This window comes from Hippocampus guttulatus, chromosome 9, assembly GCF_054856545.1.
Source record: "Hippocampus guttulatus isolate MCC_2025c chromosome 9, RoL_Hgut_1.0, whole genome shotgun sequence".
NCBI lineage: Eukaryota > Metazoa > Chordata > Actinopteri > Syngnathiformes > Syngnathidae > Hippocampus > Hippocampus guttulatus.
The window spans coordinates 1,906,076-1,922,496 of NC_141269.1; the positions used below are offsets into that span (position 1 = coordinate 1,906,076).

General features: G+C 45.8%; 2 protein-coding genes across 2 annotated transcripts; one reads left to right on the plus strand and one right to left on the minus strand.

Moving 5' to 3' along the window:
- Window positions 1-1,183: 1,183 nt before the first annotated feature.
- Window positions 1,184-7,966, minus strand: LOC147199761 (mitoferrin-2-like). Its single transcript, XM_086121122.1, has 4 exons — window positions 7,539-7,966; window positions 3,822-4,050; window positions 3,679-3,735; window positions 1,184-2,881 (listed from the first exon to the last, which is right to left on the minus strand). Exons 1-4 carry the CDS (start codon window positions 7,872-7,874, stop codon window positions 2,328-2,330), a joined length of 1,176 nt encoding a protein of 391 aa, XP_085977248.1. The 5' UTR covers window positions 7,875-7,966; the 3' UTR covers window positions 1,184-2,327.
- A 1,087-nt stretch (window positions 7,967-9,053) lies between these two features.
- Window positions 9,054-16,275, plus strand: LOC147199762 (ectonucleoside triphosphate diphosphohydrolase 7-like). The gene is made up of 14 exons (XM_086120901.1): window positions 9,054-9,214; window positions 9,850-9,933; window positions 10,063-10,224; window positions 10,387-10,592; window positions 11,037-11,187; window positions 11,407-11,510; window positions 11,953-12,012; window positions 12,088-12,236; window positions 12,639-12,805; window positions 13,129-13,330; window positions 13,520-13,639; window positions 13,734-13,819; window positions 14,222-14,383; window positions 14,624-16,275. The coding sequence occupies exons 2-14, from the start codon at window positions 9,926-9,928 to the stop codon at window positions 14,838-14,840; spliced, it is 1,794 nt and encodes a 597-aa protein (XP_085977027.1). The 5' UTR covers window positions 9,054-9,214; window positions 9,850-9,925; the 3' UTR covers window positions 14,841-16,275.
- Window positions 16,276-16,421: the final 146 nt, after the last annotated feature.

Genomic DNA, 16,421 nt, shown 5'->3' on the forward strand with positions numbered 1-16,421 from the left:
TACGAAGCAGCAGAGAATTCTGGGTAAAGTAATTTTAAAAACAATTATTTTCAGGCAGAACCCGTGAAGTGCAAAAACGGTTCCGACAACAACTACAATACAAAAAAACAACTTAACGGTAAAAATCGAGGCACTTCCGGTCATGCATGTGAAACTCTGGCATGTTTAGTGCTACAGCAGCGTCCTCGGCTGATCAAATGTGAGTACTACAACAACATAAACCCAATTTATTCCGCGCATTTTCAACACAAAATTTTAAATCAAACCCGGTGTGGTACCCTAAACATGGTTGGTTGCATCCGCCCAGAAAATAATCAAGACTTTAGATTCTATCATTGAGTCCCCTCCCTTACATTGGGCTCAGCCGTACGATTTTTTTTTGCATGTCAATAAAATTAGAAAAGCACGTGATAGAAAAATCCGTTTCGGTGAGGTAGTTCGGTTCAAAGAGAGAAACTCAAAAACACGTGGTAAAATACTTTACTGAATGCCACCTTAATTTAGTAAAAAATATTTAGATTGTCGATGTATCTTGGAGACGTTCCGGTTAGACTTGGTTTTTCTTTCTGGATTCACGAAGCCTTTGTGAGTGGCCCGTTCGAAAAAGTCCGACGTGAAGAGGATGTAATACTCATTTGCGGAGATGGTAAATGTGATAATTTCGTTTTCAGGGTTTTCACTTTCTGGGCTTGCATTTCAACATCTCTGCTATAAACAGAAAATACATTGAAAGGGTGACAAAGCGGACAAAGTACAGTAATCCCTCGTTTCTCGCGGTGAATGGGGACCGAAATCACCCGCGAAAAACGAAAGTCGGCGAGGTAGTGAACACCCGCGGAATATGTATCTGTACATGTGTATGAGTATAAAAAGTATTTATAAGGCCAAATTAATGGTATACATGCATGTAGAAGTAAATTAACATTACTTAATGCTATGTTATAATGCTATATGCCAATATATTTAAACATGTATAAATTCGGTTAGTGTTTGAATAACAAATTACAGTAAACATATACATTTAATACTGTATATTTTGCTCTATGTGACTCACTGTTATTTTGCTGACTTTAGCCGCCTCTCGCGGACCTTTTGCCTTTTCAATGATTGGAAGAATACGTGATAAACGAACCGCAAAATATCACTGTAGAAGGGGGAAAAAACAGACGTGGACTAGCGTTGGTTTGTTTCAATGCACCGCCAAGAGAAGACCCTGCTTCTGCGAGGAGCTGCCTTTTGCCACTTTATTAACAAGCAAACAAAAATAGATCTGAAGTCGATTTTGTTTTCCTTCCACACAGTAGAGTTATCTCTCGCACACTGTTGTTGTCGTTCTCTTTGGTTTTCAAAGTAGAACAAAATCTTCCCGGAGCGCAGCCCCAGGAAATGGCATGTTAGCTTGATGCTAATACACGTATGTATGTAGGTATGAGTATATTCACACACAAATACATACAAACATAATTTAATACAATATAAAGACTGCTTGTATGGCTTCCATGAGGAGCAGTTTACCGTGTGCATTTGGATTTGAAGCGACTAGCTGAAGGCAAGCCTGACACCTGGAGTCCTATTTGGCGGTTCGCAAGAGATGTCAATAAAACATGAGCTACTTTAATTTAGAAGGTCAAAGTAATAACGTCTCAAGGACACCTGAAAGACGGGTAACGGTAATTTACAAAGCGTTTTTCAGAATGCAGGAGGAAAGTAGTGTCAAAGTCTAGAATCCTTCAAGAATTTTCATGAAAAAAATAAAAAGGATCCCGTAGCCACTTTCATTTAGCAACATGAACTCGGGAGGACATGTCTCACATAACAGAACTGAACAAAAAGTCTCAAGGAGCAATTTCCCAAACTCAACACAAAGCCGACCAATCGGTTAGAAGCGGGCATAATGCATTATGTCTGAATTTGAGGAGTTACGTTTTGATAAACGATGACACGGAAGATTCAATGAAATGCAAAACAGGCGATGGGGAATGCTAATTTGTGAAGGGAGAAATAAAAATCCTGGATGCTTGTGTTTTTAATTAATATTGTTGATGGAATTCAATAGTGATATTAATCAAATAAATTAAAATTCAAGCTAACAGTAGCATGTTTGCTGTCGCTTTTTTTTTTAAATGTAGCAAGACTGAATCTTTAGTAGATTACCATTGGAAAATTTCAGTAAAATCGATTAAGAATAAATTATTTTGCTGACAGCTCGCACTTCACAGCTCGTGAGTGCCACAACATGATTCGTGTTTGTCGCCATCTGCTGGCCAACTCTTTCAACAGAAGGAGGCCCTTTTCATCCAAACATTCTTCTTGCGCTTGCGACCGGCTCACTTGCCGACGTCCCCCCGTAGGCGCCTCTCGTGCTGTCGCTTGGTGATGACGTACTTGAAGAACTCGTAGACGGACCAACTGATGGCAGTGGAGGGCATCTGGTAAATGACGCGGGCCTGCACACCTTTGAAGAAGGCCGCTGCGCCGCCCGCGCGGTAAACCGTCCGAAAGGCCTCGCCCAGCCCGGAGATGTGACGCACAGCTGGCGCGCCGCCCACGTCCGCCTGGAGGACGTGCGCGACCGCCGCCTCCTGCGTGTTGAGCAGCGTCTTGCAGACGTCGAGCGGCGTGGTGGCGGCGGCGGCCAACGCGCCGGCCAGCGCCCCGGACAGCATGTGCGAGGTGGGATGGTAGTGTCTGTGCGGGTTGAGCACCTCCTGCAGGTACTCGTAGGTCATAAAGTGGAGCGCCTGGAAGGGCGCGTTCATGGTCAGCTGCGTGGTGTAGCTGCGGTAGAAGGCCGCCGGACCCTCCTGCCGCAGCGTGGTGCCCACGCAGTCCAGCACGCCGCGGTATGGCGAGCCGAACATCTGGATGCGCTGCTTCACCACTGTCAGACAAACAGGATGGAAACGTGCCCATTAAATCAGCAATTCGAATCGCTTACAATTTGACTATGGTTCAACAAATCGGCGGCCCGGTGTCCAGTGGTTAGTGCGTCGACCTCACAGTGCAGAGGCCGTGAGTTCGATCCCGGCACCGGCCTTCCTGTGTGTGGAATTTGCATGTTCTCCCCGGGCCTGCGTGATTTTTCCTCCGGGTACTCCGGTTTCCTCCCACATTCCAAAAATATGCATGGCAGGCTGATTGAACACTCCAAATTTTCTCGAGGTGTGAGCGTGGATGGTTGTTCGTCTCGATTGGTGAACAACCGGTTCACCGTGTCCCCCGCCTACTGCCCGAAGATGGCTGGGATAGGCTCCAGCACACCCCACCCCCCTTGTGAAGATAAAGCAGATCAGAAAATGGATGGATGGATGGTTCAACAAATATTTTTTTGTTGTTGTTGGACGATTCTGAAATTGGGCAGAAATAAGGGTGTTTTTCCCTTTTTAAATAAAAAAAAAAATATACCTGCATATACAGTATATATATATATATATATAAGTAAGTAAACTTTCCTCATGTCCTTTAATGCTTACAAAAAATATTGTGGGTCTTCCCAATAGAGAGGAATTTTCATGTACAAATACATGCATTGAAAATTTTTTTTTACAACTTCTGCCGACTTTTATTTTAAAAAGACCTCATAGGAGCCGATTAATCGGTCCGCCCCGATAATTTACATCGGTAGGAAAAAGTACATTCACCGGTTCCAATTTCACCGTATGTGTGCGTGTAAATTACCTTCAGCTGGGTTCATTACGGCGTCATGGATGACAGTGGCCACGGAGCCGGCAACCCCTGCACAAAATCACACATTACAATCACACGCACGCTAACACGCACAAAGACGAACAGGGGACACACTCACACACTGCAACACTGACCGTTGGCAAAGTGGCTGTTGGCGCCGGGGTGGATGGCGTTGCTCAGCGTGAACTTGATGCGCTCGTAGGAGGCGAAGTAGAGCGCGTGGGCGGGACCGGCGGCCATCGCCAGCACGTTGATGCCGCGGATCGGTCGCCAGAGGCCCTCCGTGCGCACGATCTGTCGCAGGGCGTCCACCACGTTGCGGTAGCGCGCCTTCGGCTCGGGCCGCAAGCTCTGCATGCGAGTCTAGTGCGGGGGAAAGACAATTTGATCAATTATGAGCGATGCTTTCACAAATGAGACACCACCCGAGGGGAAGAAAAATATTCAACTTGAGAGCAGCTCTGCAGTGACGTCGGAAGGCTGGCGGAGCGATTTCAGAGCGCTAACAGCAACGGGCCAACACGCGGGAAAAACGTGCTTACTTCCTGCTAAGCCGCTACGCTAGCATTTCCAAATATGGGCAAGAACACACCATCGTCCTCAGATGCTGTGCACGCTTTAAAGCACAGGTGTCAAACTCAAGGCCCGGGGGCCAGGCCTGGCCTGCCACATCATTTTATGTGGCCCGCGAAAGCAAATCAAACATGTCCACTTCCGTGATGCTTGCTAAAATCTCTACCAGCATTTAAAATTCTTAATTTAATAAATTAGAGACATAGTGTAAGCATTTTCTTGTGATCAAACCCCTCATTACAGAGAACAATAGTTGAATAAACTGTTATGATTGACTTTTTTTTAATATGGTTTCAGTCATAATGGCCCTCCAAGGGAAACGGTAACTAAAATGTGGCCCACGACAAAAATGCGTTTGACACCCCTATTTAAAGGTTACTACCCAATGCCTCTTGGAGGTAATGGTAAAACTAAGGTAAACGTGCGGCACATGGAGTTTCTATCAAGTATTCTGTGATTAGATAGTGATCATTATTTGAATCGATAACAATGACACCCGACGAGTTGACGAAGGAAAACTGATAATGATTCGGCTTCGTCGACACACGGACGGTTCTCAGCAGTCTGTCAACAGGGAACTTTTGTTCTTCTGTCCAGAAAATTACGCAATGCTCAAACATTTCAATCGGCAGTTGCGGCCACGGATGTAAACGTCCTCGATGTCTCTGTGGAAACTCACACTCTGTGCCTCTGGGGAGGGAAAAGACTGAGACCTAAGGTGGAATGTGTCCAGTCATCCTGAATGTGCTCCATTTTTTTTTCTTCCCCTAAATGGTGATCAACCATCCTGCCAAGTGCAGCGCCACGGTGCTCTCGGAAGGAAAAGAATCAACTTTTATTCATGGCACAATTGGGAAATGAGCCCTCAGTCTGCTCAGAGAACAGTGCGTTATTTAATTGAGTTTCAAAAAGAAAAGAGATCCGCGCCAACGGCAAGCGCTGCAACAAAATTTTCTTCTTTCTACCCACAATCTTGCTGCTGTAGACTGTAAATTTTCCCAGTGTGGGACAAATAAAGGATATCTTCATCTTAAACTCCCTTCCAAGCAATTGACCTCACTGGGCATCTTTTCAGGCAGCACGTGACATACTCAAATGACGGCGGCAGAGAAGACGGCTGAAACTGTCATTTGAGCCATTTCCATTCCGTCTTCGAAACCGCGTTACGTTGGTGACAAATGACATGCACGCATGTTTGTTTGTTTTTGTTTTTCCCCAAGTGAAACTGGTGAAAAGGTTGATCGGCCGTGCCACGTTTATGGGAACAAGATACAAATCACAACACATCTCGCAAGGTAACTTCAGCACCGAGGAAATTTGCAAAGGCATTCTTCAGGTTGGAAAGTCGGGCTGATGACTCAGTGCCCGGGCAAAAAACATTTTAACCACTTCCTTGTTTGACTCTGGACGAAGGATCGCAGCCACCAGTCGCGTTGACGTTCACGGTATCTCATAATTGTTGTGGTATTCTATGAGGTACGAGTCAGCTTTACAGTCTCCAATATGTTTTTATTTCATTTTAATGAGTATCGTTATTAATGAGCTACTCCAAACAGCTCGTGGACAACACACATGCCATTTTCCTTTCCTTTTCAATTGAACCGGCACAGAAGCAACAATCAAATCTGAATCATTTCTCTTTTTTAATGGGCTAATTTTGCCTTTGTGCCAGTTTACAGAGTCTAAAAGCTCTTGGTTAGTCTTTGGTGTGACAAAAGAGCAAGTTCATGTCATCATTCAGATAACTCACTGTATTGTTCTATTTTGTCGTGACCAGCAACCGTCCTGCTCGCGTTGATTAGCCAATTGACGCAGCGATAAATTCAGGGGCTGCTATTTTACCGTGATTAAAGTATTTTGGACGTGAACGGGTGATTATGGCATGATGCGTCGGCTGCCGTGGCTTCCACATCAGCCGGGTCTCAAGTCCAGCTGTGGCCGTTTGGGCAACATCAGTCCAGTAACTTCTTGTTTGCAGATCATATTACCGCAACTTTGTGTAAAAAAAAACAACAACAAACAAACAAAACAACACACACACACACGTGTGTGCGCAACTCCTGAACTTAATTCTGCCCCCAAGCTCATTTTTGTGATTATTTGTACCTCTTTATTATTAGTGGCTGCCTTTAAAGCAGTCCGTGTACTTTTTGTTCTTCTACTTTCTTCCTTTCATAGATTTGCTGCTGTAATCTGGGAATTTCTCCTTTGTGAGAAGAATAAAGGTTTGCTTATTAATATTATGATGATGAATTCTTGCCAGAACATTTATTTTTGTGGGGCCTTCATCATTTTGCCAATTATTTCTGTTTCATAAACTGCGTCGATATTGTTCAACAATTATTCAATAAATACACTAAATAAAATGTCTCGTTTACAACTTCCTAAGAAATTGTCAACATACCGGTAGTAGCTTCGACCGGCAAATTGAGGCTCGGCGGCGAGTTGCAGGTCTCGGCAAAATACGCACTGCAAAAACGAGAACCTGGAAAATTAAAGTTGCTAGCTATGACCTGATAGCTAGCAACTTGACTTTTATGGGTTGATCATCGTAGATTGTAAAAGGTGAATCAAAAGTTTATCTTCTTCCCGAAACTTCAAAAGTTCAAACACACACGCCAAGGTTAGTGGTTACGTAAACTTTTAAGTTACCATATCATACCAACGATCGCAATTTGAAATTGGCAAGACTTCCCTCACGCGTCTTATTCCCACCCCAAACGTATAATTTAAATCAAACTAAAACGGACTAATTTGCAGTTTAAAATGATTCTCATTCCAAAGTACAGCGAACCTCACGGCGGTTTATGTGACGGTAATACTAAGTGCTGCGATGGGGTTAATTTCATATGTGGCTACATTACTAAACAGGAAAATGGGCGAAAAAAAGTACAGAAAAGGAAGGTGAATTTGAAGTGTCCGACAATGGACGCACGCTAGTCCACTTTTGTAACACGACAGTCCAACACGCCACAAGGAGTAATTGTCTGCTTTGTTTATTAAATTTTACACGACAAGGGGAATTTCATTAATCGGCATATTCAAAATCTGAATTTGCACTTGTGACCGCTGGAACATTGTTTCTCCACAGCTAAATGCCGGTAAACTGACATCGCGGACAGCAAGGTTAGTTGCAAGCCTGTTAGCTTGTAGTCAGTCGAGCTCAGGAAACGTCGGGGCTTACCCGCTTTACGCAACACGCATTTCGGTGAAATCTAGTGAAACTTGAACATAAAATGAGCAAGTTGTGGAAACTGTGCGGCTGTGTGGCATAATACCTTCACACAATCGATGGGGTACATAAGGCAGTGCTCCATGATTCCAGCCACGGCTCCGGCCAGCATGTGGGTACCGGTGGTGGCTCCCTGGGGTAGCCCCTCGTAGTCCACGTCTGCCTCGGTCGAGCACTCCGCGGTGGCTCGGTACAACACCGGAGAAAGGTCCTGCTCTCCTGACACCCTCGAGGGTAAACCACCGACGAATCCTCCCTTGGTGCTCAGTAGTCTGCCGCCAAACCATCGAACGCCGGTCCCGGTTGCCGCTCCTGCAACCCGGTTGTCGACACATGGCGTGTCCGGCGGCGTTCGCCGGGACACGAAGCCGCCACCTTCCATTTGGTTGGGGGATTGAAAAAGAAGCCCACCGGTCTTGCTTTCTTGGGACCACGACGCACCGCCGTCGCTGATAGCCAGGTTGTCACTTGGCGGGTCGCTCATCTGAAGTGGAGCTTCCAGGAAACGTTAGCAAACGACTGGGCGAGACGTATGATGACGTCAAATAGTGTGTAGCAAGTGATTGGATGAGAAGACACCCATTCACTTACAGCCCTTTTCATTGGCCAGTGCGCGTTCTTCAACAAAGGCGGTCCGAACAAAATCCCCTCTCCAATGAACTCATCATTACATTTTTATGCCGGTCGTGGAGCAATGCCGATAATTCGACGCCACCTGGCTGTGTTCGTAATCGTATTTTATGACTGCTGGTATAAAACACCTGATAGTGAATGTATGAACTCAGACTTGGGTTGCGATTTGCACTCCCTTAAAACAAAGTACGTGAACATAAAAATAATACATTGAGACATATGAACTCTTTTCGTGCACCTCAATTCATGGCTTTTTGGGGTTTGCTTCAGGTGAAGAACACAATGTAAAGTCAATTTTGAAATTTACGCCCAAACCGGACCGTATTTTTTTTCAATGTATCATACGATTTTTTCATCCAAGTATCCCCTCATCAACGAAAAGCATTTTGGAATGGAAAAAACCCCAATACTTTAAAGTTTAAACACAGTGCTGTGCCAACAGTTTTTTATTGATTAAACTTTGAAACTCGATTTGTAGTGGTATCTATTGGACTGCAGTATTTGGAAATACGTTAAAAGACTGTTACAAATAAATAATGAATTAACTTAAATTTAGATGAAAATTTGTGCACATAAAAATAATTATCAGCAACACAACGCGTCATAGGATCATAGTACGGATATGTTCTCAAGAAGAAATTACTAACTTAATTTTAAACGAGTGGAAACGAAAAATAAAAATATCCTCGATACGACGATTTAAATGACATTTGAAATGTCACGACCCCCCCCCCCCAAGTGCCGTCACGTAGACCCAGGGCTACACGTTCCCCCATTTGAGAGGTAGTGGTCGAGAATATGTACAATCAAAAGTATTACACGTAATTTGACATTCCTCAATGTATTAGCCGTTTTTCCTACGGCACTTGAATGCAGCTCTCAAACTCAACTACGTTTCCTGTGACGTAATTAGTCGTGCCGACCGGAAGTAGAACATTCGGATTCTTGTATAGACGGTGTTCTTTGTCGATCACAACGAGTGTCATACAATTGTTTCAGTCGATTCACTTATTTGTTGGTCACATTTTTCTGTCGGAGGAACAACGAGTGTCGGACTGTTTCGCCACAGCCGAGGAGCGGCTTCATACGGTAGGTTTAAATGACGACATGCAACGCCATATGGGTTACTGAAATGCCAAGTTCCAGTTCTGGACGCGCAGCTCAGCTGGGGCATCTTTTGGCGAGTTGTGTCTTTTTTTTCTGAACAGAAATAGAAAAGCTAGGCCACTAACGCCAACTGGAGAGTTTAATTATTATTATTTTACAGCCTGTCAAACAACCAACAAGCTGTTCGAAAGAGCACGCCCGTTCAGTCATTAATATGTAAATTCATAATACATTACATTGATACACGATCAACTCGAACTTGCCAACTAACCTTGATGACAATGCACTGCAGCTTAACCACTGTAATTGACAAACTAATAAACGACCGATTGGAACTAACCAATTGAATAATCTGCCCGACTACTGCACTTAACCCTCCTCCCGTGACTGACTAATAAAGTCGATACTTGAAACAACTAATAAGTTTGACGATCTATTAAACTAACAACTGTAGCTCACCTCTAACTGCTGTGACTAATTAATTAACTCCTTGAACTCACGAGGCCATTAAAGTATAACACAAACCACGCGATAGGGTCGCACTCGTGTTTGTAACTGTAAGGAAGACTGCAAGGGAACATTTAGACTGTTCTGGTATTGAAACGTTTTCAACACAGGTCAGAGTTGTGGGTGGGAGCCTCAGCGACCATGAGGTGACGACTGTGCGCTTCAACAAGCCGGCGTGGTGGACATATGGCACGGTAACACTTCTCCATCGCTTATCGCCGCGTGTTGGCCCTTACGGCTGCGGTTAAGATCTTTCTTTCCACCAGGATGTCGCACGTCCGGTATTTTTCTCAAAGGTCCATAAGTGTTGCGTGTGTGTCCAGGATCACGTTGTGGTTCCTGCCAGCGTCCTGGTACTGCGGCGTAGCCCCCAGGCAGAAGCTCCTGCTGTTGCTGCTGCTGGCCGCCTCAGTCCTGCTCCTCCTGGGCACCCACCAGAGGCTCCTGTGGGCCACCCGCAGACCACATGGGACTCACTTCAGCAAGTGAGTGGACACGTGTTCATCTGGTTCATGCAAGGCTTGTCCTTGGTGTAAGCAAACAAACACTTGTGAAAAGAAGTGCAGGTGTTTTTATTCGCACGGTTTCTACCGTAGAGGCACAGCGGCGTCAATTTGATGACCAACGCCCGCCCGGGTTGCTTCCAGGTACCTCTCCAGCGCCGAGTCCATGGAAGCCACTGACGTGCGGGACGCGGGCCTCAACTACGGCGTGGTCGTGGACTGCGGTAGTAGCGGCTCTCGCGTTTTCGTGTACTACTGGCCCCCACACAACGGAAACCCTCACACGCTGCTCGACATACGACAGATGAGGGACCTTGACCGGCAGCCTGTCGTCAAGAAGATTAAACCGGGTCAGTATTTTTATTTATTTATTTTAACGCACCGTAGGAAATCATGGAAATATTCTCCAGCAATATCTCGGTTTGTTGCCGAAATTTACTGGTTCCATGTTGAAGTGAGGGGAGGAGCTTCGTTAAAGTTAGGCAAGAGTCACCCAGGCCGTGTCGCAGCTCACCTTATTTTCCGGGTTTGGCGTCGTGATGTTCGCGACGTGAGCCTCGGGGCACTTTGAGGCCAATTTTAGTTGACAGTAGAGGGCGGTGTGAGGCTCCAATGACGGCCTGCTGAGATGGATGTAAACGGATTAATCTGCGGGATTCGTATTCTGCACCTTTTTGAATAGCGTTGGCACAAATAAATATAAATAAATCCCCCTTTCAGGCCCGTCCGTGTATGTATTGACTACACAGACGGACGGTACAGTTCAGACAATGATCAGATGTTTTCACTTTCAGGTATTTCCTCGCTGGCGACGTCTCCGACGAGCGCCAGCGACTACCTGTATCCTCTGCTCGGCTTTGCCGCCGCCCACGTGCCCCAGAACAAACACAAGGAGACTCCGCTCTACATCCTCTGCACGGCGGGCATGAGGCTGCTACCCGAAAGGTATTTTGTTTGGAACTCTCTCACCGTAATCTCCCAATGACTTCAACCGATAAGATCCGATATTATCTCCTGTAGTCAAGCAATCGCTGTAGCTAGCAAGCCCGCAAAGTACCAGCTAGCGTAACTAACCAACATACTACTCTAACTACCGTAACGAACTACTCACGGCAAGTAAGCTATTAATAAAGTATCGTGTATTTTGACTTGGTTTCGGTGCAGCCAGCAAGTGGCCATCTTGGACGACCTGGTGAGCGACGTCCCTCTGGACTTTGACTTTCTGTTTTCCCGCTCTCACGCTGAGGTCATCTCTGGGAAGCAAGAAGGTGATTTTCGAAAAAACAAAAAAAAATTTTGAGTGGGGGCATGGGGGTGGTGGATATATTTTTGCTGGGAACGCATCTCTCATTATTTAACTTATTATAACTTATTGTAGTTGCAGTTTTTTTTTGGGGGGGGGGGGGTTGCAATGCAGTAAAATGCCACAAGATGGCCCGAAGACTTGTCTTACAGAAAAGTAATGCTTCGGTGCCACCTTGTGGAATATGTAAGCAATTATAAACCTTTTGGGGCATCACCCAAGCGCTGTTTTTCTATTAGACAAGGCTTTGGCGCCATCTTGTGGCATTTCAGGGTGTTTCAGAAAGATCACAAAAGCAGCGAACGGTTTGAATTACAAATAGTCGACCTATTCGCATATCTCATCATGGTTTTAACATTTAGCAAATAGGCGGGAGAGTTCAATAGCATTTTTGTGTCCGTCCAAAGGCGTTTACGCGTGGATCGGCATCAACTTCGTTTTGGGCCGCTTCGACCACGCCGACGATGGTGAGGACGCCGCGCAAGCTAACGTACGCCTCGCAAGGCTTCAAGCTAACCTCGGCGTCCTTTTGTGCTGCACAGAGGACAGCACGGTGGAGGTGACCACCGGCTCGCAGCACCAGCGGCCTATCAGCCGCCGCCGCACTGTGGGCATCATGGACATGGGCGGAGCTTCTCTGCAGATCGCCTACGAGGTGCCTGGCGCCATCACCTTCAGCTCTCCGCAAGAGGTCAGAGCGACACCGTCGTCGCTGCTAATTACTGACTAACTTACGATCTGCTGTTACTAAGCTACAAACTAAATACTTTCGCTACGTCGAACTACCTGAACAAACTACCGCCGTGAAGGAATGAAGTAACTACGGTACCTGACCACCAAACGACCGTGCCAAACTATTAATGTGACAAATCTGAACTACTACCTCTGACTAAATAGCAAAATAGAAACATACCAACCAATGACTGCACTCAACTAATTTCACCACTGCACCCTGCTAATGACTTTAACGACTGTAACCAGCTAGCGAACAACTTTAGCGCAAAAAAAAAAACGAGTACTAAATGACACAACTAGGTTAAAACTGCTGAGGAAAATGCGGCGAAGCCGCTTAACGCTGGCTTTGGTGCTTCAGGAGGAGGCGGGCAAGAGCGTCTTGGCCGAGTTCAACCTGGGCTGCGACGTGGAGCACACGCAGCACGTGTACCGCGTCTACGTCACCACCTTCCTGGGCTTTGGCGGCAACATGGCCCGCCAGCGCTACGACCAGCGCATCCTCAACACAACACTGGAGAACAACAGGTGCTCGTGATGTGACGCCGCCAGAGGGCGGGGGTGATATCGGCCTCATAATTCATTCTCGGGTTTTTAAATCACCCCAAAAAAATGGAGTTTGATTTGAGTTCAGAAAAATCTGATTTGGATTTTTTTTTCTCTCCAAACATCTGATGCCAATCTGATGTGGCCAGGGCCTTCAGAATCCGTGAAATCCGAACCGTTAACGTATCATCAGCATTTTCCCGCCCTCCGATCGATTGTCCACCGCAAAACCCGTCGTCCGTCGCGATCCGCACATTTTGCATTAATTTGCCGGTAAGAGCGCCTGCGTGCCGTCGGTGGTCCAGGTTGCTGAATGCTGGGACGGGCCTGAGCGAGGACAAACCCTACCTGGACCCCTGCCTGCCCCTGGCCCTGCCGCACACGGTGGTCCGAGACAACCGCACCGTGCACCTGAGAGGCCAGGGAGACTGGGCCCGCTGCCTGGACGCCGTGCAACCCTTCCTGGGCCTCCACAACGGCACCATGACTGCAGGCGGCATCTACCAGGTACCGCGCATACCGCAATTTTATTTATTTTTTTTCCCCCGGCTGCCGGCTGGATGGAAAATGGGAGACGGCAGTGTGCGGTAGGGTTATGGTACAGTATCAAAATGTCAACACTGAACCAAACGATGTCAAAATATCAGTTTTGGGCAGGATGAAAGTTGTAGTCGGAATTATCGTTTGTGTTTTGAGGCACCCATCAACTTCAGCAACAGCGAGTTCTACGGCTTCTCCGAGTTTTACTACTGCATGGAGGACCTGCTGCGCATCGGCGGAGAGTACGACAGCGACAAATACTCAAAGGCCGCCACGGTAACGACACGCCATCTTATTTTGAAAAAAATGATGAAAAGAAAATGTGTCCTCAAGTACCTGTATATGGATTTTCTTTGTCTTGGCAATGTAGGAATTCTGCGCCACCAAGTGGCCGACATTGAAACAGCGCCTGGACAAGAAGCTCTTCTCCCAGCAGGCCGACATCGACAGACTCAAGTACTTGGTCTTTTCCTTTTCCTTTACCTTGGGAAAGACAACCGAGAAAGGAGGAGCAAAGTAGCAATTTTGGAAGACAATCCTTCCATACATGTCGGAACCCAACACAGAGAAAAGACAAAGCAAAAAGGAGCAGCAAATCGCAGCATCTTTTGGAAGCTGGGGGCGGATTGGCTTAACTCATTCAGTACCAGCCAATTCTGGACCAAGTCTGAAAAGACGTTTAAAAACGTCTTTGGGAGTGAATGAGTTAAAAAAAAAAAATAAATAAAAAAAGCAAAAGTGAATAACCGAGAAAAAAAAGACAAGAGCTCCTGTCATCACTTAGTAAAGCAACCTGTGGACAGTCGCATAAGAAAAGAAAATCAGACCTGTTCTCTGCTTTCTTTTTGTCTCCTTTAGGTATCAGTGCTTCAAGTCAGCGTGGATGTTCCAGGTTCTGCACGCCGGCTTCCACTTCCCCAGCGACTACCGCGGTCTGAGGACGGCGCAGCTGGTCTACGACAAGGAAGTGCAGTGGACGCTGGGAGCCATCTTGTACAAGACGCGATTCCTGCCACTCAGGTACACAAAACGTTTGGAAAGCGCCACCCTGAAGGGCCCTCGGAGAATAAATACAAAAATGGTCGACTTCCCGTGTCTGTCCACCGATGCCTTCTTGAGACTTTTGCGTGGGTCTACTCCTATTCAATAAGTCTGCCAAATTTCTGGTTACTCAAGAGAAACTGGCTCCGGGGGGAAGAATTTTCAAAACATCCCATCAGTCCTGTGACCGGGCTCTCCCCTCTGTCGTGTCATGTTTAGGGACCTCCAGCAGGAGGCGTTGCGCCAGAGCCACCCCAACTGGCTGCGTTCTTCTTTCGTTTACAACCACCACCTGTTCTCGCTGTGCCTGCTGGTGGTGGTGTTGGCCATTTTGCTTTACATCCTACGCCTGAGACGCATCCACCAGCGAGAACAGCGGCAGGCCGACACGCTGGACATGCTCTGGGCCGACGAAGGAGAGGCGCTCATACCCTGACTATTCAGCTCCTCGCTCCGGAATCACCACGTGGGGATTTTCCGTCCCTTATGAATCCCGATCGAGTGATCGCGCGGTGACGTCATCCTTCCTGTCCTACACTTGAATGATTCCCTTGTCAAAACGTTCTCGCTGGGGTGGGCAAACTGTTGACGTGCGGTCCTGCTCGTTGAAAAAAAAAAGCAATGCACACCCTGTAGTTGGTTAAAAAAAAACAAAAATAATTTTGTGAAATTGGATTCTCCCCGGGCCTGCGTGGGTTTTCCCCGGGTGCTCCGGTTTCCTCCCACATTCCAAAAACATGCATGGCAGGCTGATTGGACGCTCTAAATTGTCCCTAGGTGTGAGTGTGGGCGTGAATGGTTGTTTGTCTCTGTGTGCCCTGCGATTGGCTGGCAACTGATTCAGGGTGTCCCCGCCTACTGCCCGAAGACGGCTGGGATAGGCTCCAGCACCCCCCGCGACCCTAGTGAGGATCAAGCGGTTCGGAAAATGGATGGATTAATTACAATTATTCCTTTTCAAATAGACCTCATTGCTTTTGACAATTTTTCAACATTTGTCTTAAACCGTGTAGTTGCAATAAGAATGAAAATAATTTTTCGTACGGCTAGCTAGTTAGCTAGCTATCTCAAAAGTAGTAAAATAGACAACTTTCCACATTTTTCAAAATTAGTTTTTATAAAATAACTGGTTGGTTATAATCAAATTATAATTAACGTGATGGAATGATTTTATTATTGAAAGAATGTACTCGACATACATATTTTAAGGGTTTTCTTTTTAATTGGTTGATTATAACTCCAAATGAAATGGAAAAAGCGATCAAGTATGATCTGATTAGAAACTATTTTACGTCAGCCTCGTAGGTTGGCTGCCCATGTCGTATTTGATCGTTTTGGCAAAACAACAAATTCAACAAACAAGAAAAGTCTGGTTGCCGCGTTCAACCTTTGCGGGTTAGCGTCACGGCTGACCATCTAACATAGACGTCAATTTAAAAGCTGAATTTTCAACAAGGATATTTTAGTTTTTTTTCTTCCCTCATTGGCATTGTGAAATTAAGTTGTAGCCAATTAAACTAGCGGGCTAACGACAACCAATCTGTCTGTCTTTCTCGCTCTCTCCAATGAAGTTGGCCCATGTCCCTTTTACAGAAGTTTTGTTGAGTTTGTCCACCCCCCTTAGTTTGTCGTTTGACAGACAAGCGATAACATCTTGATCAAATGTTTTGATCCAAAGCTGCTGTTGACTCTTAATGGAGGCCTGGACAAGAGTTGTTCTTTTTTGTACATTCCTTTTTTTGCTTGTCCAAAAAAACAACAAAAAAGTAATTTGTCCAATGGATGTGGGCAAGGTGCAATAGTGGGGAAGACACGATTCAAATGTGAATACAAATGATTCCATGCCAATAAAACAAGTTTTTTTTAAATAACCTCTGTGTCCCCTTCAATTGAAATGAAAATGTAATGAGTAAAATACAATATCGTCAGAATGTCATGCTCATATTTCATTTACATTGTTTTTAGTTTGAATAATTTTTTCACAAAAGCACATTTAAAATATGGCAAATTAAAAAAC